The sequence below is a fragment of the Lagenorhynchus albirostris genome, chromosome 4 (assembly GCF_949774975.1).
Source record: "Lagenorhynchus albirostris chromosome 4, mLagAlb1.1, whole genome shotgun sequence".
In the NCBI taxonomy this organism is placed as follows: Eukaryota; Metazoa; Chordata; class Mammalia; order Artiodactyla; family Delphinidae; genus Lagenorhynchus; species Lagenorhynchus albirostris.
In genome coordinates this window covers 41,131,966-41,157,765 of record NC_083098.1, presented here as the reverse complement: position 1 = coordinate 41,157,765, position 25,800 = coordinate 41,131,966, and the positions used below count along the sequence as shown (strand labels likewise).

At 43.2% G+C, this 25,800-nt stretch overlaps 1 protein-coding gene across 2 annotated transcripts in view; it reads right to left on the bottom strand.

Moving 5' to 3' along the window:
* Positions 1–25,800, bottom strand: part of SCD5 (stearoyl-CoA desaturase 5) — a 163,997-nt gene that overhangs the window by 60,053 nt on the left and 78,144 nt on the right. For both annotated transcript variants that reach the window (XM_060147943.1, XM_060147941.1), the window contains one exon: positions 18,652–18,782. In XM_060147943.1, coding sequence (XP_060003926.1) covers positions 18,652–18,782 — 131 coding nt within the window. The remainder of the gene's footprint in view (positions 1–18,651; positions 18,783–25,800) is intronic.

Here is a 25,800-nt window from a genome sequence, read left to right as displayed (position 1 = left end):
AGATAAAATCAGGTGCTATGCAGCAAATAAGTATGGGGAGATACAAGGGCGACATTGAGATAGGCAAGGACTTTCTGATCAGGTAATCTTAGGCTGTGGGAGTTGGGTGGGAGTGAGAGAGGGAGAAGGGAATTGTCTCAGGGACAGGGAAGGACGTGGCACAGTCCAGGGGCTACGAGAAGACCAGCATGTCTGTGCATGGAAGGCAAGAGTGGTGCAAGATGAGGTCTGGGAGGTTTTGTGATGAAATAAAGATATACCTGGTCTTTGTCCCCAGTGGTTCCTGGTACAGAGATTCAAAAACTGTTGGAATTTCCTGAGTGATAGGAGTGACATCATTATGCTAATGAGATGACTCAGTAGGGAGTCCTGGATAGCTTCAGGATTGGGGCTGGTCACCAGAAAGACCAAGTATGTGATTAGAGGGTTGGCCCTTTGGTAGGGGAAGGGGACTGGAGATTGAGCTCAGTCACATGGCCAGTGATTTAATCAATCATGCCTTTCTAATAAAACTCTAGTAAAAGCTCTGGACACAGGCTCAGAGGAGCTCCCTGGCTGATGAACCTACTGATGTGCAGGGAAGGTGAGGTGAGCTGACTCCACAGGGAGAGGCGAGAAAACTCTGGATGCGGGATCCTCCCAAACCTCCCACTGTGTGTCTCTTCCATTTGGTTGGTCCTGATTTGTATCCTTTATAATAAAACTGTAATAGTAAGTATAGCACTTTCTTCAGTTCTGTGAGTTGTTCTAGTGAATTACTGAACATGAGGGAATTGTGGGAAGCCCTGAGTCTGTAGATACGGGGGGCCTGGAGACCCCTGCTCATGGCTGGATATGAAGCACGGGCATCCATGTGGAGGACTGGCGCTTTTCTTTGTGGATCTGAAGCCAACTCAAATGGTTAGTATTACAATTGTATTGAAGTACACCCATGTGGAGTGGAAACAGAGCACTGGTGTGTAAAGCCTGATCACACCAGGGCTTCTATGCCATGATAACAAGGTTGGACTTCATTCCAAAGGCAATGCTCTGCCAGTGAAAGATTTTCTTTTCTTGCTAGAGAGTGGTTTAATTTTCAGTAAGTTCTCTCTGGCTGCAATATGGAGAGGGGCAAGTTTTTGTAGTAGTCCAGGCAAGAAACAGTCATGGCTTGGACTAGAGAGTGGCAGAAATGAGAATTATTCAGTTTCAAGATATAATTGATCAGTAGAACTTAAAGAGATTGGATAAAAGATTGGATGAGGGGTGATTAGGGGACTAGAGAAATCATGGATGACACCCATATTTCTGGTGGGGAAAACTAGGAGAGAAGTAGTTTGGAGAGAGGGTAGAGTCACAACTTTAATTTTGGGCACACTGATTTTGAGATGCCTAAGAGACACCCAGTGAGAGATGCCATACAGTCAACTGGATTTGCAAACTGACGTTACACCAGTCAGATTCTTTCTTCAATCAGACTGATTTTCTACTGCTCCGAGACCCCACACAGGATGTCACGATCATTCCTCTCTCTCTACCTTAGCTCAGATGTTTCCCTATGTTCCCCCACTTCTTCCTTGCCTATGCAAATCCTTTTTACCTTTTGAGTTTTCAGCTCAAAACTTCCCTTCTGCATTAGGCTTTATCTTAACATCCTAATTCATATTCCTATTTTTGCAGCCCTAAGAATCAGTATGAAGCTTTCAAGCAATTTAACTCCTCATTGTCTGGTTAGAATCCCTCCCCATTATACTTAGGTCTAGCCTGCTCTATCTGATCATAAGCTCCTCATGACAAGGGCCATTTCATATATATCACTTGTGTTCCTCACAAGCACATAATGGTTTATGCACCTTTAAATTCAAAGAGAATTAACCAGCAGATTTACACAAAAAGCTATAGAAGAATAAATAGGAGACATAAAGACAATCAAATGTGTCTGTCTTCTAGAAGAGTTTTTAAAAGCAAGGCTAAAAATTTCCTCTGGCATATGAAATTATAAATTTTACCGTTAATTAAAATTGTTGATTCAATGACTTCTATAGCTATCGTACCTTTAGAGTTTAATAAAGCATGTAAAAAAACATCCTTGAAACATTTGTGTGACAAGAGCTCTGGTTGGTGCTAGTAGGAACTAGGATAGGATGACTGAAAAGCTTGAACCTTAATAAACAAGAACCAAAGATGAAAAACAGCTAATATCTATGGGGATGGGGTGGGGGGAGGCAGCTACTGGAAGGCCCCAATGGATCTGTTAGATCTAGCTTTATTTAGCACCTTCATTAATGACTGGGAACAAGGCGTACACATTTAATAACATTTTTGGTTGCTGCCAAGTTAGGAGGTGCTGCAGACATCATTGAGGACAAAGAAATAACACAAATGGATCTAAAGAGGTTAGAAATATGAATAGAAATTATCGCAATGAGATCTGATTTAGGAAAAATGCAAATGAAGGCAGCTGGGAGAGAAATCATCCAAAATGCAAAATAATCAGTGGGTTGGGAAACCTAGAAAGCAGCAAAATAAGAGTGTCTGGCAGGATAGCAGTGGAATGAAGAATAAGCAGTGACAACGTGCTAGCTCAGCCCAAATACCTGGTGGCAGGTACAGGAAGAAGTAGTTTGTCAAGGAATTGCATTGTGACACAGTCTCCTTCAACTTCCATAAGCACTTCTGGAGACAGTGTAGAAAAATAAACAAACAAAAATATTCACAGATATTTGGCCCTTAGTTTTTTTAGTTGTTAGAAAAGGGATTAGACTTAGTTTCTAAGGTCCCTCAGCTCCAACCTTCTGTGGTTCCAGGAGAAACTGGTGGGGGAGTAGGGATTTAGGGGGCTGGGGGGAGTAGGGGAAGAACACGGATAAGGGGAAGGGGATGCCCTGCCTGTGCGCTACTAAACATCTTCTGTGTGAAAAGAAGGCAGGATGAAACATTTAGCTTGATAATATGTTTCAGAATACATTCCAAATTGACAGGACTGCAGGTGGAATTCATCTTAAATAAGAGTAACTTTCATCCAATATAGGTGTGGAACCAAATTAACATATAAAAATCTGGTAGCTATTTGTTTGCAAAAATACCCTCGACTTTATTTACCAAGTATTTCTTTTTTTTTTTTAACATCTTTATTGGAGTATAATTGCTTTACAATGGTATGTTAGTTTCAGCTTCACAACAAAATGAATCAGTTATATATATACATATATTCCCATATCTCTTCCCGCTTGCGTCTCCCTCCCTCCCACCCTCCCTATCCCACCCCTCCAGGCGGTCACAAAGCACCGAGCTGCTTCCCACTAGCTAACTACCTTACTTTTGGTAGTGTATATATGTCCATGCCTCTTTATCGCTTTGTCACCGTTTACCCTTCCCCCTCCCCATAGCCTCAAGTCCATTCTCTAGTAAGTCTGTGTCTTTATTCCTGTTTCACCCCTAGGTTTTTCATGACATTTTTTTTTAAATTCCATATATATGTGTTAGCATACGGTATTTGTCTCTCTCTTTCTGACTTACTTCACTCTGTATGACAGACTCTAGGTCTATCCACCTCATTACAAATAGCTCAATTTCGTCTCTTTTTATGGCTGAGTAATATTCCATTGTATATATGTGCCACATCTTCTTTATCCATTCATCCGATGATGGACACTTAGGTTGTTTCCATCTCTGGGCTATTGTAAATAGAGCTGCAATGAACATTTTGGTACATGACTCTTTTTGAATTATGGTTTTCTCAGGGTATATGCCCAGTAGTGGGATTGCTGGGTCATATGGTAGTTCTATTTGTAGCTTTTTAAGGAACCTCCATACTGTTCTCCACAGTGGCTGTATCAATTTACATTCCCACCAACAGTGTAAGAGGGTTCCCTTTTCTCCACACCCTCTCCAGCATTTATTGTTTCTAGATTTTTTGATGATGGCCATTCTGACTGGTGTGAGATGATATCTCATTGTAGTTTTGATTTGCATTTCTCTCATGATTAGTGATGTTGAGCATTCTTTCATGTGTTTGTTGGCACTCTGTATATCTTCTTTGGAGAAATGTCTATTTAGGTCTTCTGCCCATTTTTGGATTGGGTTGTTTGTTTTTTTGTTATTAAGCTGCATGAGCTGCTTATAAATTTTGGAGATTAATCCTTTGTCCGTTGCTTCATTTGCAAATATTTTCTCCCATTCTGAGGGTTGTCTTTTGGTCTTCTTTATGGTTTCCTTTGCTGTGCAAAAGCTTTGAAGTTTCATTAGGTCCCATTTGTTTACTTTTGTTTTTATTTCCATTTCTCTAGGAGGTGGGTCAAAAAGGACCTTGCTGTGATTTATGTCATAGAGTGTTCTGCCTATGTTTTCCTCTAAGAGTTTGATAGTTTCTGGCCTTACATTTAGGTCTTTAATCCATTTTGAGCTTATTTTTGTGTATGGTGTTAGGGAGTGATCTAATCTCATACTTGTACATGTAGCTGTCCAGTTTTCCCAGCACCACTTATTGAATAGGCTGTCCTTTCTCCACTGTACATTTCTGCCTCCTTTGTCAAAGATAAGGTGACCATATGTGCGTGGGTTTATCTCTGGGCTTTCTATCCTGTTCCATTGATCTGTCTTTCTGTTTTTGTGCCAGTACCATACCGTCTTGATAACTGTAGCTTTGTAGTATAGTCTGAAGTCTGGGAGCCTGATTCCTCCAGTTCCTTCTTTCGTTCTCAAGATTGCTTTGGCTATTCGGGGTCTTTTGTGTTTCCATACAAATTGTGAAATTTTTTGTTCTAGTTCTGTGAAAAATGCCAGTGGTAGTTTGATGGGGATTGCATTGAATCTATAGATTGCTTTGGGTAGTAGAGTCATTTTCACAATGTTGATTCTTCCAATCCAAGAGCATGGTATATCTCTCCATCTATTTGTATCATCTTTAATTTCTTTCATCAGTGTCTTATAATTTTCTGCATACAGGTCTTTTGTCTCCTTAGGTAGGTTTATTCCTAGATATTTTATTCTTTTTGTTGCAATGGTAAATGGGAGTGTTTTCTTGATTTCACTTTCAGATTTTTCATCATTAGTATATAGGAATGCCAGAGATTTCTGTGCATTAATTTTGTATCCTGCCACTTTACCAAATTCATTGATTAGCTCTAGTAGTTTTCTGGTGGCATCTTTAGGGTTCTCTATGTATAGGATCATGTCATCTGCAAACAGTGACAGCTTTACTTCTTCTTTTCCGATTTGGATTCCTTTTATTTCCTTTTCTTCTCTGATTGCTGTGGCTAAAACTTCCAAAACTATGTTGAATAAGAGTGGTGAGAGTGGGCAACCTTGTCTTGTTCCTGATCTTAGTGGAAATGCTTTCAGTTTTTCACCATTGAGGATGATGTTTGCTGTGGGCTTGTCATATATGGCCTTTATTATGTTGAGGAAAGTTCCCTCTATGCCTACTTTCTGCAGGGTTTTTATCATAAATGGGTGTTGAATTTTGTCAAAAGCTTTCTCTGCATCTATTGAGATGATCATATGGTTTTTCTCCTTCAGTTTGTTAATATGGTTTATCACATTGATAGATTTGCGTATATTGAAGAATCCTTGCATTCCTGGAATAAATCCCACTTGATCATGGTGTATGATCCTTTTAATGTGCTGTTGGATTCTGTTTGCTAGTATTTTGTTGAGGATTTTTGCATCTATGTTCATCAGTGATATTGGCCTGTAGTTTTCTTTCTTTGTGACATCCTTGTCTGGTTTTGGTATCAAGGTGATGGTGGCCTCGTAGAAGGAGTTTGGGAGTTTTCCTCCCTCTGCTATATTTTGGAAGAGTTTCAGAAGGATAGGTGTTAGCTCTTCTCTAAATGTTTGATAGAATTCGCCTGTGAAGCCATCTGGTCCTGGGCTTTTCTTTGTTGGAAGATTTTTAATCACAGTTTCAATTTCAGTGCTTGTGATTGGTCTGTTCATATTTTCTATTTCTTCCTGATTCAGTCTTGGCAGGTTGTGCATTTCTAAGAATTTGTCCATTTCTTCCAGATTGTCCATTTTATTGGCATAGAGTTTCTTGTAGTAATCTCTCATGATCTCTTTTATTTCTGCAGTGTCAGTTGTTACCTCTCCTTTTTCATTTCTAATTCTATTGATTTGAGTCTTCTCCCTTTTTTTCTTGATGAGTCTGGCTAGTGGTTTATCTATTTTGTTTATCTTCTCAAAGAACCAGCTTTTAGTTTTATTGATCTTTGCTATTGTTTCCTTCATTTCTTTTTCATTTATTTCTGATCTGATTTTTATGATTTCTTTCCTTCTGCTAGCTTTGGGGTTTTTTTGTTCTTCTTTCTCCAATTGCTTGAGGTGCAAGGTTAGGTTGTTTATTCGAGATGTTTCTTGCTTCTTAAGGTGGGCTTGTATTGCTATCAACTTCCCCCTTAGAACTGCTTTTGCTGCATCCCACAGGTTTTGGGTCATTGTGTCTCCATTGTCATTTGTTTCTAGGTATTTTTTGATTTCCTCTTTGATTTCTTCAGTGATCACTTCATTATTAAGTAGTGTATTGTTTAGCCTCCATGTGTTTGTATTTTTTACAGATCTTTTCCTGTAATTGATATCTAGTCTCATGGCGTTGTGGTCAGAAAAGATACTTGATACAATTTCAATTTTCTTAAATTTACCAAGGCTTGATTTGTGACCCAAGATATGATCTATCCTGGAGAATGTTCCATGAGCACTTGAGAAAAATGTGTATTCTGTTGTTTTTGGATGGAATGTCCTATAAATATCAATTAACTCCATCTCGTTTAATGTATCATTTAAAGCTTGTGTTTCCTTATTTATTTTCATTTTGGATGATCTGTCCATTGGTGAAAGTGGGGTGTTAAAGTCCCCTACTATGAATGTGTTACTGTCGATTTCCCCTTTTATGGTTGTCAGTATTTGCCTTATGTATTGAGGTGCACCTATGTTGGGTGCATAAATATTTACAATTGTTATATCTTCCTCTTGGATCGATCCCTTGATCATTATGTAGTGTCCTTCTTTGTCTCTTCTAATAGTCTTTGTTTTAAAGTCTATTTTGTCTGATATGAGAATTGCTACTCCAGCTTTCTTTTGGTTTCCATTTGCATGAAATACCTTTTTCCATCCCCTTACTTTCAGTCTGTATGTGTCTCTAGGTCTGAAGTGGGTCTCTTGTAGACAGCAAATATATGGGTCTTGTTTTTGTATCCATTCAGCCAATCTGTGTCTTTTGGTGGGAGCATTTAGTCCATTTACATTTAAGGTAATTATCGATATGTGTGTTCCTATTCCCATTTTCTTAATTGTTTTGGGTTCGTTATTGTAGGTCCTTTCCTTCTTTTGTGTTTCTTGCCTAGAGAAGTTCCTTTAGCAGTTGTTGTAGAGCTGGTTTGGTGGTGCTGAACTCTCTCAGCTTTTGCTTGTCTGTAAAGGTTTTAATTTCTCCATCAAATCTGAATGAGATCCTTGCTGGGTAGAGTAATCTTGGTTGCAGGTTTTTCTCCTTCATCACTTTCAATATGTCCTGCCACTCCCTTCTGGCTTGCAGAGTTTCTGCTGAAAGATCAGCTGTTAACCTTATGGGGATTCCCTTGTGTGTTATTTGTTGTTTTTCCCTTGCTGCTTTTAATATGTTTTCTTTGTATTTAATTTTTGACAGTTTGATTAATATGTGTCTTGGCGTATTTCTCCTTGGATTTTTCCTGTATGGGACTCTCTGTGCTTCCTGGACTTGATTAACTATTTCCTTTCCCATATTAGGGAAGTTTTCAACTATAATCTCTTCAAATATTTTCTCATTTTTTTCTTTCTTTTTCTCTTCTTCTTCTGGAACCCCTATAATTCGAATGTTGGTGCGTTTAATGTTGTCCCAGAGGTCTCTGAGACTGTCCTCAGTTCTTTTCATTCTTTTTTCTTTTTTCTGCTCTGCAGTAGTTATTTCCACTATTTTATCTTCCAGGTCACTTATCCGTTCTTCTGCCTCAGTTATTCTGCTATTGATCCCATCTAGAGTACTTTTAATTTCATTTATTGTGTTGTTCATCGTTGCTTGTTTCATCTTTAGTTCTTCTAGGTCCTTGTTAACTGATTCTTGCGATTTGTCCATTCTATTGTCCATTCTATCTCCAAGATTTCGGATCAACCTTACTATCATTATTCTGAATTCTTTTTCAGGTAGACTGCCTATTTCCTCTTCATTTGTTAGGTCTGGTGGGTTTTTATCTTGCTCCTTCATCTGCTGTGTGTTTTTCTGTCTTTTCATTTTGCTTATCTTACTGTGTTTGGGGTCTCCTTTTTTGCAGGCTGAAGGTTCGTAGTTCCTGTTGTTTTTTGTGTCTGTCCCCAGTGGCTAAGGTTGGTTCAGTGGGTTGTGTAGGCTTCCTGGTGGAGGGTACTAGTGCCTGTGTTCTGGTGGATGAGGCTGGATCTTGTCTTTCTGGTGGGCAGGTCCACGTCTGGTGGTGTGTTTTGGGGTGTCTGTAGACTTATTATGATTTTGGGCAGCCTCTCTGCTAATGGGTGGGGTTGTGTTCCTGTCTTGCTAGTTGTTTGGCATAGGATGTCCAGCACTGTAGCTTGCTGGTCGTTGAGTGAAGCTGGGTGCTGGCGTTGAGATGGAGATCTCTCCGAGATTTTTGCTTTTGATATTATGTGCAGCTGGGAGGCCTCTTGTGGACCAGTGTCCTGAAGTTGGCTCTCCCACCTCAGAGGCACAGCACTGACTCCTGGCTGCAGCACCAAGAGCCTTTCATCCACAGGGCTCCTTAATTTGGGATGATTCGTTGTCTATTCAAGTATTCCACAGATGCAGGGTATATCAAGTTGATTGTGGAGCTTTAATCCGCTGCTTCTGAGGCTGCTGGGAGAGATTTCCCTTTCTCTTCTTTGTTCTCACAGTTCCCAGGGGCTCAGCATTAGATTTGGCCCCGCCTGTGCGTGTAGGTCGCCGGAGGGCGTCTGTTCTTTGCTCAGACAGGACGGGGTTAAAGGAGCCGCTGATTCGGAGGCTCTGGCTCACCCAGGCCGGGGGGTAGGGAGGGTCACGGAGTGCGGGGCGGGCCTGCAGCGGCAGAGGCCGGCGTGACGCTGCAGCCTGAGGCGAGCCGAGCGCTCTCCCGGGGGAGCCGTCCCCGGATCCCGGGACCCTGGCAGTGGCGGGCTGCACAGGCTCCCCGGAAGGGCGTGTGGCTAGTGACCTGTGTTCGCACACAGGCCTCCTGGCTGCGGCAGCAGCGGCCTTAGCGTCCCATGTCCGTCTCTGGGCTCCGCACGCTTAGCCGCGGCTCGCGCCCGTCCCTGGAGCTCTCTCAAGCAGCGTTCTTAATCCCCTCTCCTCGTGCACCAGGAAACAAAGAGGGACGTAAAAGTCTCTTGCCTCTTCGGCAGGTCCAGACCCCTCCCCGGACTCTCTCCCGGCCAGCCGCGGCGCACCAACGCCCTGCAGGCTGTGTTCACGCCGCCAACTTCAGTCCTGTCCCGGCGCTCCGACAAAAGCCGGAGCCTCAGCTCCCAGCCCCACCCGCCCCGGCGGGCGAGCAGACAAGCCTCTCGGCTGGTGAGTGCCGGTCGGCCCCGATCCTCTGCGCTGGAATCTGTCCGCTTTGCCCTCCGCACCCCTGTTGCTGTGCTCTCCTCCGCGGCTCCCAAGCTCCCCCACTCCGCCTCCCGAAGTCTCCACCCGCGAAGGGGCTTCCTAGTGTGTGGACACTTTTCCTCCTTCACAGCTCTCTCCCGCTGGTGCAGGACCCGTCCCTATCCTTTTGTCTCTGTTTAGTTTTTTCTTTTGCCCTAACCAGGTACGTGGGGGGTTCCTTGCCTTTTGGGAGGTCTGAGGTCTTCTGCCAGCGTTCAGTAGGTGCTCCGGAGGAGTTGTTCCACGCGTAGATGTATTTCTGGTGTATCTGTGGAGAGGAAGGTGATCTCCGCGTCTTACTCTTCCGCCATCTTCCCGGAAGTCCTCACCAAGTATTTCTTTCAATAAAAACTCTCTGTATGCCTTTAAAGTATATCATTTTTTGTTTACAAAATTTAATCACCTTGATTAAATTTAATCAAGGAATTCATCCATTGTACTACAAAGAGGGTAAGATTTGTATAAAGAGTCTCTGTTATATTTGGGGAGGGCAACATGAGAGAGGGACTAGCCCTACTGGTTGGCATGTCCATCTACAGAATTGCTCTCTCTTCTCAGGACACCCCAGGCTATCACCTTTTCGTTCCCTTGAGGTGGTTCACTCATGTCACCTGCTTCCACTGACCTAGACCCACAACAAAGGAGGAGGTGAAGCATCTTAGGGGGGTGGAGCCATCTTAATCTCTACTTTAAAAGGGACATTTTTATTGGTAGGAAGTGTGGTTAATCCTACCAGGCAGGCACAGAGGGAAAATGCTGGGCCTCATGCAGCAGCCCCGGGAGAGTTTCTTCTCTCTCCTGCTTCCCACCTCCACCCCGTCATCTGTCAGAGTATCCCGCAATACTGATGGAGTCACAAAGCAGCATGTATACAACAACGCTTTGATGAATCCATGTATCACCAGAGCTCAGAGACAGCCAAGCTATTTGTCCTTTCTACTTGACTCCAAATGTGCCCAGGAGGGCAAGATGCTGTGGAAGGAGATGATGTGAGGCAGGTGTGCAAGTCATCTTCCAAAACCACACCAGGAAGACTTCTCGGGGCATCAGGGTCAGGACCACTTCTGCCGCCGCCTGTTGACACAGCAGGAGGAAACCAACCACATCCACCCATCTTGCCAGAGGAAGGTGAACCTGTTTCTGCCATGCGGAAGAAGGGCTGTACATCTGAAGCTTAGGGTGGTTGTTAGGGAAGACGGCACACCCTGAAACAGGATCTCTGCCCTGAGAGTCAGACCTGCACGGGATGCCATGCAAGGATTCTTGAGTCCGCAGCATGTCTTTTTCTCCTTCTAACCAACTGCCACTCCACGCTGCTGCTAACACCCTGAGCTGTCCTCGAGGGCACTGCCTCAACATGCAGTCTCCCTCCTCAACAGGCTCTCCCCATGGAGACCCAGGCTTGGGGGTGGGTCCACCATCCTGAATCTGGTACAACATCTCCCAGGTCTCATGACGGTGGTCTGAGGCTCACTTTTGCCATTGAAATGCATGAGGCATGTCGCTCCCCTGCCTAAAATCTTGCAGTTCCTTTCCAGGACTTTTAAAATAATATGCAAACTGCTTGCTATGCCTGACAGAGCCCTGCACTGGTGTGGCCCTGCCCCGCTCTCGGGCCTCTCCTGTGACCATCTTCTCCCTCACTCCCTTGGACCAGCCACATGGGCCATCTTGCTCCTCCTTGAACGCAACATACTTGTTCCCACTTCCAGCTCCTCCTTCTGTCTGGAATGCTCTTCCCATACCTGTTCCCTCCCTTAGGTCTCAGCTCTAATGTCACCTCCTCAGCGACATCTTCCCTGATCATCCTCTCTAAAGAAGCCGCCCTCTCTGGCATTCTTTATCACTGTGTTTAAATTCTTCATCTTTGGGCTTCCCTGGTGGTGCAGTGGTTGAGAGTCCGTCTGCCAATGCAGGGGACACGGGTTCGTGCCCCAGTCCTGGAGGATCCCACATGCCACGGAGCGGCTGGGTCCGTGAGCCATGGCCACTGAGCCTGCGCGTCCGGAGCCTGTGCTCCGCAACGGGAGAAGCCACAACAGTGAGAGGCCCGCGTACCGCAAAAAAAAAAAAAAAAAAAATTCTTCACCTTCTTCTCTCTCTCTGAATAAACTTGTTTATTCGTTTGCTTATTTATTTGCTCTCTCTCCCACTGGAATATACACATTAATGAGGATAAGGACCTTGTCCATCTTTTTCTCCAGTGCTGGGAATGATGCTTAATTCACGTATTTACCAAATGAAAAGACAAATAGACACTTTGATCCTGGGACAGGCATTAGGGCATTGCAGTGAGAGTGTGTCCTCTGGAGTCAAGCTGCCTGCACGTGCATCCCCCTTCTATATGTCTTAGTCTTAAATCTGTATGTCCTTGGACAGGTTACGTAGTCTCTTTCTTTCATCTATCAAACGAGGAAAATGACAGTATCTACTTTGTACGGGTATTGTCAGATCACTGAAATACATAATGAAGTGCTGGTATGTAGTTAGGGCTCAATAATTGTTGCTGTTTTGTTGTTATATACCTGCCAAAGTTCATGGCCCATAACCCTGTGTTTCACTTGATGTATTTATGAATCACACGGTAATTTCCATTTTCCAGTCTGACATGTAAAGCGCTTGGAAGTATTTACTTCCATCCTTGCAACAAGAAAAAAAAGCCAAATAAACTGAAAATCAACAAGTCTTCTTAGATCTATCAGAGAATTGAGGTCATGGGGCAAACTGCTGCACCAAAAACTAGAGAGATGGACAGGCAGTTACGGAGAATCACAGTCTAGCAGGAGCAGAGGTCCAAGAGGAAAAGTCTGCAGCTGGTGCCAGGATGGGTAGGAATACTTTAAGGTGTAATTGATGAATTGCTGGAGGTTTAGCATGGACAAGCTTGAGAGTTAAAAGCTCCTGGGGGCAGTCCAGGCGCCCCGACACTTTCATGAATTTTACCTCCAGGATCCCTACCAGGTTCTCACTATGATCAACTGACAAAAATCCCCTTGCTCTTCCAGCAGGAGGGGGAGAAAAGTAACCATTTTGAAATTCAAGGTAGATTTCTCTGTTCCCCTTAGCAAGATCTGTCCTCAAGAGAAATGATTTTACCAGAGCTTAATCAACTGGGGTTTTACCGAAGCCTGATTAACCTGGGGGGAGGTAAATACTCAGCTCCAGCTCAACAAAAGACTGAGACCTAGTCACAGGACTGAGGATGTTCCCCCTCACCTCCATGTCAATAGGGCTCCTGTACAATAACAGGAGATTTGACTGAAAGAACTAAAAGCCTTAACTCCTGTTTAAGAAGAAGCCTCTAGGAAAGCCCAGAGACAGCGAAGGAAGGACAAAAACAAGGCCACTAGAGGAAACCACTACAGCTATAGCACAAGGTAACACAGCCTAATTTCTAGCCAGATAAGCATAAAACCTCACACTAAAGCTTATTTCCTCAGTTCCTGTTACCCAGTACATCATGTCCAGCTTTGAACAAAAAATTACAAAGTATGCCAAAAGGCAAAAAAATTACCATCTTAAAAGAAAAAGCAAGCATCAGAACCAGACTCAGATACGAGAGAGATGTTGGAGTTATCAGACTGGTAATTTAAAACAATTATGGTGGACTTCCCTGGTGGCACAGTGGTTAAGAATCTGCCTGCCAATGCAGGGGACATGGGTTTAAGCCCTGGTCTGGAAGATCCCACATGCCATGGAGTAACTAAGCCCGTGCACCACAACTACTGAGCCTGTGCTCTAGAGCCTGCAAGCCACAACTACAGAGCCCACGTGCCAAAACTACTGAAGCCCACACACCTAGAGCTCATGCTCTGCAACAAGAGAAGCCACCTCAGTGAGAAGCCCGTGCACCACAACGAAGAGTAGCTCCCACCTGCTGCAACTAGAGAAAGCCTGCGCACAGCAACGAAGACCCAACTCAGTCAAAAATAAATAAATTTTAAAAATAAATAAATAAAACAATTATGATTGATATGCTAAGGGCTCTAATAGAAAAAGTGGACAACATGCCAGAACAGATGGGTAATATAAGCAGAGTGATGGAAACTCTAAGAAAGAATGAGAAGAAACTGCTAGAAGTCAGAAAAACTGTAACAAATGAAAAATGTTTTTGATGGGCTCATCACTAGACTGGACATGGCTAAGGAAAGAATCACTGAATTGAAGACTAAGTTGCTATCAATAGCAACTTCCCAAACTGAAATGTGAAGAGAAAAGATGGAACAGAATATCTAGGAACTGTAGGACCATTATAAAAGGTATAAGTTGTGTGTAATGGGAATACCCAAAGGAGAAAGAAAGAAGTATGGAAGGAAGGAAAGAAAGAAGGAGGGAGGGAAAGAGAGAGAGAAAAGGAGAGTGGGCAAGAGGGAAGGAGGAACAAACAAACAGTAGAAATATCTGAAGTAATAACGGCTGAAAGAAATGTTTCTAAAATTAATGACAGACACCAAACCACAGATCCAGGAAGGTCAGAGAGTACCAAGCAGGATAAATAGCAAAAAATCTATATTTAGGCATATCATATTCAACCTGAAGACAAAAAGAAAATCTTGAAAGAAACCAAAGGGAGAAAAAAACACCTTACCTATACAGGAGTGAGGATAAGAATTACACCAGATTTCTCTTAAGAAACATATAAGCAAGAAGAAAGTGGAGTAAATTATTTTAAATGTTGAAAGAAAAACACACATCCTTGAATTCTGTACTCAGCAAAGTTATTCTTCAAAAGTGAAGAAGAAATAAAGACTTTCTTAGACAAACAAAAATTGAGGAAATTTGTCACCAGTAGACCTGCCTGGCAAGAAATGATAGAAATTCTTTAGAGAGAAGGAAAATAGCATAAGTTGGAAACTTAGAGTTACATAAAGAAAGAAGAGTGTTAGAGAATGAATAAATGAAGGTAAAATAAAATCTTCAAGTTTCTTATTCTTAATTGATCTAATAGATAACAGTTGGCTTGAGATAATAATAGCAAATATGAATTTGGTGATTATAGCTTATGGATATGTGAAATGAATGACAGCAATGTCATAAGGGACAGGAAAGAGGAAGTGGGAATACTAGTGCAGTACCTGAAGTGGTACAGCGTTATTTGAGAGTGGACTTGGACTAGTTCTAAACGTATTTTGCAAACTCTAGAGCAACCACTAAAAAGAATTTGAAAAGATGTATAATTGACATGTCAAGAGAGGAAAGAAAATAGAATCATATAAAATGCTCAAATAAAACCAGCGAAGACAGAAAAAGAGTGAAAGACAAAAAAAAAGAAACAAAGAACAAGGGCAATGAATAGCAAACAGAAACATGGTAGATATTAATTCACCTATATCAATAATCACTTTAAATGTGAATGGTCTAAATACACCAGTTAAAAACAGGGATGTCAGGGTGGATAAAGAACGAGACCAAATTAAAAGTTGTCTACAAATCACACGGTTGGGCATCACATAAGAACATCCATGGGTAAGCCAAAAGATGCGTGGGGTGGGGGTGGGGGGCTGTGGTCAGGAGACTTAGGTTTCAGTCTGGTCTATCCACTAACTAGCTGTGTGACTTTTGACAAGTCACTGACATTCTTTGGGCCTCTCTTTATCCTTCTATAAAACAAAGGGGACTAAGAGACTAAATTTCTTTAGCTCCCTTACAGCTTGAAATCCAATGCCTCTTTACTAGGATCTGATGAGTAAATGTGGACAGTAAGGGAGGAGGCTGAAGCATCTACTGGTGCTTTTGGTTGGACTGACTTCACAAGAGACCCAGCTGCAGCCAGCAGGGGTGTGTGCATGAGCATGACAACACAAATCCAAAGTCCTGGCTACTTTGTGAAAACTGAACTCTTGGAGACCACTGGATGGCAGGAATCCCTTACCTGGGTCCATATTTGACTAGGAGAAAATTACAAGAAGTCTGCAAGCAGCTTTCGGGTTGACTTGCAACCTACTGGTAAGGAAGGAGAACAGGTGAGAGAGGAATTCAGGAGGTCTTTGCTGAATGCAAGGGTGTGGAGGGGACAGAGGATTATTACAGCTCCTTGTCTGGCATTCCTGCCCCATCATCATCTTTTCAGACTAAAAGTACCTCACCTTGCCCACTATTGCCCTCTGAGCCATACATACGTCCTCTACAGAACAAAGAGAAAAGGGAAGTTCAAATGTTTCAGTCCCAATTTTAAAACTGCTCTTAATCAGGGGTCCCCATCCACTGCTACCAGTCCCCAGCCTGTTAGGAATGAGGCCACACAGCAGGAGGTGAGCAGGGGGCCAGCGAGCGAAGCTTCGTTTGCCACTCTCCATGGCTCCCCATTGCTGGCATTACCACCTGAACCATGCACGCTCCCCCTCATCTGTGGAAAAACTGTCTTCCACAAACCAGTCCCTGGTGCCAAAAAGACCACTGCTCTTAATGATCAAGATCTTGTTTGCAGCAGCTAGCAAAAGCCCTGCTGATCCTCAGAGATAACCATGGCATGACTTGGTCCATTTTGGCCAAAGGCATGACCATTCTGATGGAAGAAAGTGGAAGAGAACCTTTTAAACTATCTTTAAAAACCCAAGGGGATATCAAAGGTAACCTGAATCAATGACTCTGCATTAAGTCAGGGTTGTAGGTCAGTACCCTAGACTGGCAGATCACAGCACATTTTTTACTCTCCCAGGCGGTTCTCTTCCTAGGGTTAAATGATCTGAATTGACTGAATTATTTCCCTCTGATACAGGCATTTTATGGAAGCTGGCCCTTTGCTGATCTTACAGATAGCTCTCATCTAGGTCTAAGTGACATTGTTATAAAACTGCAGACCCATAAAGCACGATTTCCACTGGGAAACTGTGGAAAATCTAATATCCCATTAGATGGAAGCCTCCATGAAGGTAAGGATGTGACTGTGTTTGCAAATCATTGTGCCCACTATGCCTAATTCAGTGCCTGCCACATAGTAGGTGCTCAATAAATATTTGATGAATTAATGAAAAAAAATCCACTACAAATGTGGGCCTGGAGGAAGCATGCTTAGTTCAAATTTGATGATTTATGAAAATACTTTATAAAACTATTCATTCACTTAACAATCACTGAGTATTTTCTATATGATAGGCACAAAAATACAGAAAGGAATGAGGTGGTATGCCAAATCTCATAAAGAAGAGGGGAACGATATTCACTGAGTGCCACTATAAGCTAGGCATGTATTATTCATTATTTCATCCTCCCAGTAACCATGTGAGGTAAATATTATTAGCTCCCCCCAATTTTTGCAGATGAAGGAACAAAGATGTGCACAAAAGCCTATATCCAGCAAATGGCCTGAATTTATTCAATGACCTGGATACTTTCCTCCACAATATACTTTCCCCCCAAAATAAATTTAAAATCACAGTGTGATGTTCTGTTATGTGATGTTTTGTAAAGGAAACTTAGGTTCTCAAAAATTGAGTTATAAACAAACAGTTTCATTTGGAAAAGAGGTTTAGGTTCTCAAGTTCAAGTTATATATGTCGGAAAAAATTCTGGCAATAGAGGTGCTTTATAACTACATGAGCGTGTACTTGAAGGCTAAAAATAATAAACTGCTTGAACAAAATAAGTGAAAATTACTGAGTTAAGTCCTAAATAGCATCTAAGACCTAAATTAATGAATTTCTAACTTATCATTATCATAATCCATTGTTATGATAAATAAAGCACAACACTGAACTAAGATTGTTGAAGTCAAAATAAAGTGTAGCATAGTTCCCATTGCCAACAAAAGAACATGAAAACGAGAATCTGCCAGCTGCTCCTTTGTGCAAACAGCTTCCTCCTAGGACCCTGGTGCCTATTCCCAACTGTGCTTGAATTATCCGGTAGATATTCATAATATGAACTGTGATCCCGAGTGATGTACTGTGCTAGATCCTTTTTGCTTTATGTATGCTCAGACAGGAGGGAAGCCTAAAATTGGGAAATGAATTCTTAGACACAGGGCAACTTAGCCAAATGCTCAGAGTCAGGCTGTCTTGTAGGGATGGGAGGCCTGTTGCAGAGGTGACCACCTGACCTGCACGTCTGAGGGTCACAGAGAGGCTCTTGAGTCGCCTGTTTCCCTGGACCCTAAAGCAGTTTTGGGAGTTTCCATTTCTTCCTAATGGGTGAAAATACACAGGACTTGAATCATCTGCCCTCATAACACTGGCAGAAATTCTGAAAACAAATTGTTCTCACCCACCCTGCCTGGATCAGATGAGGAATTGGGAAAACAGAGATTCATGATCAAACCAAAATTCCAGCAGCTCAGAAAGTGTCCAAGGTGGTGGGAAATGGCCTAGGACTGGCACACTCCTCAAGGATATGGCCCAATCCTAGTACAGTTGTGACCCCATTTACATTTTTATCATGATTTCATAACAACTCTGAAAATAAAGTCATATTCTTATTTTTACAGATGAAGAAACTGGAGATGAGTGAGTCACAGCTAGCAACCATCAGAGTAAGACTTAAATCTTGAGTCTTCCAAATCCACATTGAATAATAGACTTTTCACCACAACCTTAAAGGGTGACCTCAGGAATACGTGTTGTAGAAGCAGTGGCTTTAGAGTCAGAACTGCGTTTGCCTATCTGGATGTACCATTTTTAGCCAGATAATTAGGTAAGTTCTTTAACTTCATTAAGCCTTAGTTTCCTCATCTGTAAAATGGGGGCATGCATAACACCTAGCTTGTGGGGTTACTGTGAGGATCAAAGGTGATATGCATAGAGCATGCTCAGCACAGAACTTGGCCCTCATCAGAGCTAGACAGATGTTGAGGGTTTCAGGTCATGTTTAGGGCATGGACTCTGGAGGGAGGAATTTCCTTACCTCCTCTGTAGTTCAGCATGCCTTGGTGCTCTAAGGTCCCCAGGAACATTTTATAGTATCTAAAGCTACAAGAATAAAAAGTTGACACAGGCAGGGAGTGCTTGGGCCTAGAGTGGGCATGGAGGATGTCCACCCCACTGGGAGCACATCTATGCCTCCTCCCACACTGCCACCTGCTCTAGGTCCCTACAGCAGCAAGGACCCTCCATCCCCACCTGGAAAGCCATGGAGTTGGCAGCGGCCAGAAATATCCTCAGGGGCAGCTTGGCCTTGTAGGACCTGTGGCTCCACAAGCGATGGGCACCAGCTGTCACACCCAGAGCAGTCAGGAGGAAGCAGAAGTAGGCTGCAAGACACAAGCAGGGAGAATGTCAGCAGATGTCAGTGCTTTTAAATTTCCCCCAACTTTTTTCTCTCCTGAATAGGAACCTGTGTGAAATGGTATCAGGGGAAGAATCTGCAATGTGAAGAATCAGTAACTTGGGGAAATGCAGACTTTTTATTGATTTGTAGCTTTCCAGTACAGGTGGAAGTGGAGAGAACTTTCCTCAAGAAACTTTGACCTTGGAACATCATTTCTTCTATATCAAAGGAATCTTCTATTTGCAAATGTTTCTTGCCAGTCTGGATACAAAATCACAACCATGTTAGTGTGCCTTGCTAATTCTTACACATCCACTCTCGGTGGAGCTGAGATAGCTCTCTATCTTACTTCTTAACTGGCACCCATGGCAGGATGAGTTCTATGAAGAGTGTACTTCTAAACAACAGTGCCCGTTTTCAGTGCCCATTTTCAGGGCTTCCTTGGTTTGAAGGAACTCAGGCCAGACTTAAAGCAATGAAGTCCGGCTCAGGGCCAGTAAGAATGAGGCTAAAACTGACACCAAGGACAGCTGAGATTTGTCTTCTAGAGCTCCTCACTTATACCATCACTATGACTGAGCTGGTAAAGATGGCCAGGGGGGGAATTTTTAGAGCCAAACTACAGTGGAGCTTATTATCTGTCACACATTTAAATATATTATCTCTAATCCTCATAAAATGTATTAGCATCTCATTTTACAGTTGAGGAACTGGCTCTCTGAGAGTTAAATCCTGCATATAAACCCAGGTCAGCCTAGTTCTAAAGCCTCTGCCCATGTTGTCCCTAGGTGGTGGTGTTGATTTGCTCTTTATACAACACTTGGGAAAGGTTGAGTGCGCGGTAGGAAGGAGACCCCAAGGGACCAAAAAAATCACAACTCCTAAGATTATTACAACTACTCTAGTGGTTTTAAAGCAATGTTCCCACACAACGCTAAATGTCTTACTTGGATTATCTTATTAAAACACATCAAACGACCCTTATAGGGTTTGTATTATTATTAGGACCATTTTACAGTTGAGAAAACAAAGGTTTAAAGAAGTTAACTAATTCCCCAGTGTCACAAGGTTAGCGAGTGTCTTTGCTAAGAGCCAAACCCAAGTCTGTCTGAACCAAGAGCAGAGTACCTGCCCTCTATACTCTCCTTTGTCTCAGGGAGACATCAACCAGGTAAATGGTTAGTTTTATCTTCACTTCTCTACACCCTACACCTTTAATATTGGATCTCAATTTAAATTTAAATGTGAGCTGCTTCCTTACTTGAGGGGAGAGCCCTAAACCAGGCTCTATGTAGGCAGTATCAGGCTTACACACAATCCTACACAATTTCTTCTGGCACTTAGCACATACAAGGCCCTCCATAAAGAAGTGCCAAAGACCAAGTGACCAGCTGTGAGTACATCCCTGAGCAGTTGTGAATGGTACCCAGGCCAAGTTCTTAGGGAACCCTCCGTAGGACTTCTTTGGGAGAATTACTAGGGTAACATCAATGTCGATACACATATTTACAGGGAGCACACTGTTACATCTTCCAAAAGTCAAGTCTGACTAATCTTGATCTCAATCCATATGTATATGGTCTAAGATCTAGACTCACCCTCGGCACTAAGATTAATGAGTATGAGTACATGTGGTTTTCATGAACTTGACAAATCATTCCTTCTTTGAAAGGTTAAAAACAAAAATCTGCCCATAAATCACAGAAAGTAGCAGTAAATAAAAAGCTCTGACCTTTTTTGTTATTGTAATTTAACCTTGGTCATGAGTCCATGAAATGGACAGCTATTTTCCATGTCATCCCTGGTCTTCATGGCTCTGCTAATAACTTTTTTCCAACTGTCAAGCAGTTAGGGAACAAGTGAAATCTATAATGGAAAAATTCAATGTGACCCTTTTTTTTGCCAGTGGACTAAGACACTGGACCTTGGCTATAATAAGATGAATTCCCAGACTCCATGAAATATATTGGCCAAATGGAATCTCTCCAATCCATGGTTCCCAGACAGGGCCTTACCACGGACTATGGCATTGTCTTGTCCTTTTTAGGATCTCCAATATTTCAGGGGTCATTTTCATGGTTGGTCTGTGCATGTCTGGGCCACTGACAATGGGCTCGAGTCAGAGCCTGTACTGGGCAGTAGTGGCTATTGGTTTTTCATGGTCTTTCTTTTGGCAACATGAATGTGGCTGTGTGACCCAGGGCTGGCCTAGCATTATATCCCATCTTCCTTGTCCTGGGAATAAACACCTGACCCAACTTTTCTCTCTTCTGGCTTAAAGACTAAAGGTCACCAAAAAAAAAAAAAGAAAAAAGACTAAAGGTCACAAACCAATGCATGATTTTAATAGTAAAGAATGAGGCCCAGAAAGCAAGTCATGAAGATGATGGACAGAGCTAGCTCCACAAGAGCTAGAAGGGTAACTGCCTGCATTGAGTCACTGGTTGCAGGCCCTGGAGTTCTATAGCTCTTCTTTTGATCCTGCGGGCCTCCCCAGTATTTCTCCTAGTGATGTGAGCCAACAAATTCCCTTTTCTTGCTTAAGCCAGTATGCACTGGATTTCTGATACTAAAATTCTGCAGAATCTCTAGGAAAGAAAGCAACCTTCTGTTCATAGTCCAAATGAGGATAAACTGCAAAAACCCTGGGCTGGATGTGAGGCTTTATGGCCTGTTCCATTAAAAGGACTCAGTTTTCCTATTTTGACAGGGCTAATACGAGACGTTCTTAACCTGTCTTCTATGATGTTTGTGGAAATTAATATCCAAACAAGTTCTGATGAATTCTGGCTAGCTGGCTCTAAGGTATTAAAGTGCTCAGACACAGAAGTGATGATTTTGGAAAAAAAAAAAAAGGAGTAATAAGCAGTGCCAATAACTTTACCAAGTGACTTTCACCTCATAGAGAAAGGTGCTAAGCAATAGAAACCAGAATCACAAAATTACAGAACAGTAAGCGACAAACATGTTGGTCTGTATGCAAATAAGTGTCACCAATTCTAGTTATCTGAAGCCAAAAAGAAATGTATTAAAAAGATACTGAGTAGGGACTTCCCTTGTGGTCCAGTGGCTAAGACTGCGCACTTCCAATGCAGGGGGCCCAGGTTTGATCCCTGGTCAGGGAACTAGATCCCACATGCTGCAACTAAGAGTTTGCTTGCCACAATGAAGATCCCACGTGCTGCAACTAAAACCCAGTGCAGCCAAATAAATAAATAAACAAATATTAAAAAAAAGAAAAAGATATTGAGTAGCCTACAGAACTCATGGGAAGGTTGCAGGATAGGGCTTTTGTTCACAGCCTCCAAGATGGTCCCAACACTCCCCACCTCCTGGCATTCACAGCCTTGTGTAGTCTCCTACCCTTGAGTAACTTGCTTCTAGCCAAAAGAACATAGTAACATTGAGGGAATATCCGTTCCATGATTAGGTTACAAAAGATATGATTTCTGTTTTGCTAGCAGATGCTCTCTTCCCTTGGGCCTGGTGAAGTAAGCTGCCATGTCAGGAAGGCCCAGATGGCAAGGAACTCACGGTTTCCTACAGCCACCAGCCAGTGAGGAAATGAGGCTCTCAGTTCAACAGTCCTCAAGGAACCGAGTCCTGCCAGCAATGGTGTAAGTGAGCTTGGGAGTAGTTCCTTCCCCATCTGAGCCTTCAGTTAAGACCACAGCCCTGGCCAACACTTTGCTGCCTTATGAGAGATCCTGAAGCAGAAGACCCAGCCTAGCTGTACCTGGACCCCTGCTCCACAAAAACTATGAGAAAGTGAATGCATGTTGTTTTAAACTGCTAAATATTGGGGTAATTTGTTCTGCAGCTGTAAGTAACTAATGCAAGACTTAAGTAGGAAACTTCCCTCGAGGGAAGGAAGGCACAGTTTAAATCCCAGTTTAAGAAGAGTTTGCCACCTACAGGAACAGAAAGTAGATTCACATTGCATGGGGCTGGGGAGAAGGAGAAGTGGGGAATGACTGCTAACAGGTACAGGGTTTGGGGGTAAAGAGTGTTAAAAATGGTTGGGAATTGGGCTTCCCTGGTGGCGCAGTGGTTGAGAGTCCGCCTGCCGATACAGGGGACACGGGTTCGTGACCCGGTCCGGGAAGATCGCACATGCCGCGGAGCGGCTGCGCCCGTGAGCCCTGGCCGCTGAGCCTGCGCGTCCGGAGCCTGTGCCCCGCAACGGGAGAGGCCACAACAGTGAGAGGCCCGCGTACTGCGGGAAAAAAAAAAGAAGTTTGGGAATTGATTTTGGTGATAGTTGCACAATCCTGCGAATATACTAAAAACCAATGAATTGCACACTTTAAATAGGTGAGTTGTTTCCAAATTCTCTCTTCCCTCTCTTCCCTTTCTCATATTTTTCTTCCTTTTTTTCCCCTCCACAAATTAGAGGCCTTTGAGATAATAAGGTAACACTTATTAAGCATGTGCTCTGCATCAGGCATGCTTACATATATTAACCTATTTAATCTTCACAACCACCCTATGAGGTAGATGGGAACAGTTATTATCACCATTTTATTTATTAATATTTTAATTGACATATAGTTAATTTACAGTGTTGTGTTACTTTCTGGTGTACAGCAAAGTGATTCATATATATATATGAATATATATACATATTCTTTTTCAGACTCTTTTTCATTATAGATTATTACAAGCTACTGAATATAGTTCACTGTGCTATACAGTAGGTCTTTGCTGTTTCTCTATTTTATATATAGTAGTGTGTATAATACTTCTTAAAATAATCTCCTTTCATTCACCTTCAAATACTTTGCACACATAAGATCATTGCAATCCCTATTACGGGAGTGATAAAATGAAATGTATTTGGGAACAGAGTGCAAAAAGAAGTTGGTTCCCATGCTTTCTTAAACCAGTGCACAGTAAAAGTCCAATTAAAAAAAGAAAAATGCACCACACTGCATAACAGTGTCAGAAAGGAGGCTGGAGAAGGGAGCCTACTCTCACTGCATGCCTGCCACAGACCGTCACTTTACCAATATATCTAATTTTATTGTTTTATTCCTATGAGGTAGATATCCTAATCCCCATTTTACAGATGGGCAAAACTGAAGCCCAGAGCCATTAAGTAAATGCCTCTGGATCTCACAACGACAGAGCTGGGGCCCAAAGGCCAGCTCAGTGCAGCCCCAAGCCCTCTCCTCTGGTGCAGTGGTCCTCAGCCCTGGCAGCGCATTGCAGTCATCTGGCATCTTTAACAGCCAGCCGCGAGGCCCATGGGGCCGGTAGAGCGGGCACCTCTCTCCACAGGTGATTCTGATGCACTACCGGGCCTGAGAAACCGCTGCCCTATAAGGTACATCCTCCCTTAGAGACCATCTGGTCCCATCCCCTGAATTTACAGATGGAGAAACCCAGATCCAGAGTGTATTGTGCTCCCTCCAACACCCCCCCCGCCCCCCACCCCGAGCTGACTCCCACGGGGCTTCGTAAATGCTAAGCAACTCCAAATCAGGAGAGACCCGCTTGCCCTTTTGTGTGAACTCGGGCCGTTTGCACTCTTCTCCTGGCGGCTCCCTTTGATGGTGTGAGCTGCTCGCCAGGCCCTCCACAGAGGAGTCTTTGATATCCAAGCCCCGGGCTGGCGGGCAGGTGTGCAGGGGGGCTCCGACAGGAGGACACGAAGCACAAAACATGTGCGGACCTGTCTTCCACCGAGGAAAGGGAAGAGGCGAGGCGGAGGAAGGACGCAGAGGGCCAAGGCTCCTGGGGACAGGGCCACATGGGGGGTAGGGTGGAGCCTGTGTGGGAGAAGACAACGCACTTAGATATCTGCCTTTCCCGCCAGCTTCAGTGTTTTCAAAGTCACACTTGGGCTCTGGCCAACAAATGACTGTTTCTCTTCTCCAGTCCTTCTGAGATTTGGCAGATAAATGGAGAAAGACAGACAGAGCCATAGATGGATAGACAGATACACATAGAGATACAGAGATACATATAAGTAAATGATGGGCCATATGTCATAATGGTTAAGATGAACCTGGGATTGAATCCCTGGTGTATCACTTATCAGTGTGACTTAATCTCTAAACCTTGTTTTTTTCCATCCATAAAGTGGGGAAAATAGTACCTGCCCTATGGGCTTGTTGTAAGGATAGAAAGAAGTAATGCACATAAAATGTTAGCCAGGCCTGACAAGCAGCATTAGCATGTGTTCTTGCCCTGGTTATGCCTGGTTACGCCCAAGGGTAAACTATCCCTTTCCCAGCTAACCCCCTGTGAAGACTCCCACGCTTTTCATTACTCTAAGCCGGAGGTTCTCAAACGGGTGGGCAATTTTGCTTGCTCCCCTTCCTGGGACATTTAGCAAAGTCTCCAAGACAATTATTAGTTGTCACAATGCAAAACATGAAGGGTGCTACTGGCACCCTTCTAGTGGGTGGAGGCCAGGGATGCTGCTGAGCACCCTGCAATGCCCAGATGCTGCCTACAACAAAAAGGTACCACTACCAAAAAGTCAACAGTGCCGAGGTAGAGAATCCTGCTCTGGTTTCTTGGGAACGTTCTTCTTGAAATCTGGTGTGACTTCACTGGCCTTGCTTCCTCACATCTCTCTGGTTTCATGGGGGAGCTGTAGGAGTAACTCACATCTCATATATCATATCATATATCATAGCTCAGCAAAGCATAGCATATCATATCATAAACAAGCTGAAAACAAAGAAGTCGGAAGAAAGAGCAATAATATTTTAAGTCATTGATTCCTGAACTTTAAAGTGCCATTTGTTAAAATGCAGATGCTGGGACCTACTCCCAGAGATTCAGTAGGTCTGGGGAGAGACCCACGAGATTTGTTTCTAACAAGTTTGCAGGTTTGCTGATGTTGTTGGTCCAGGGTCTGAGTGTTTAGCTGACCCACCAGATGTGAGAAAGAAGGACTGACAAGGGACTGCAGCCACAGGGCAAGGCCCTCTCATGAGATGGTGTTACAAAGGATTGCAATTAGACCTTATGTCCTCCCGTTAAAGGTT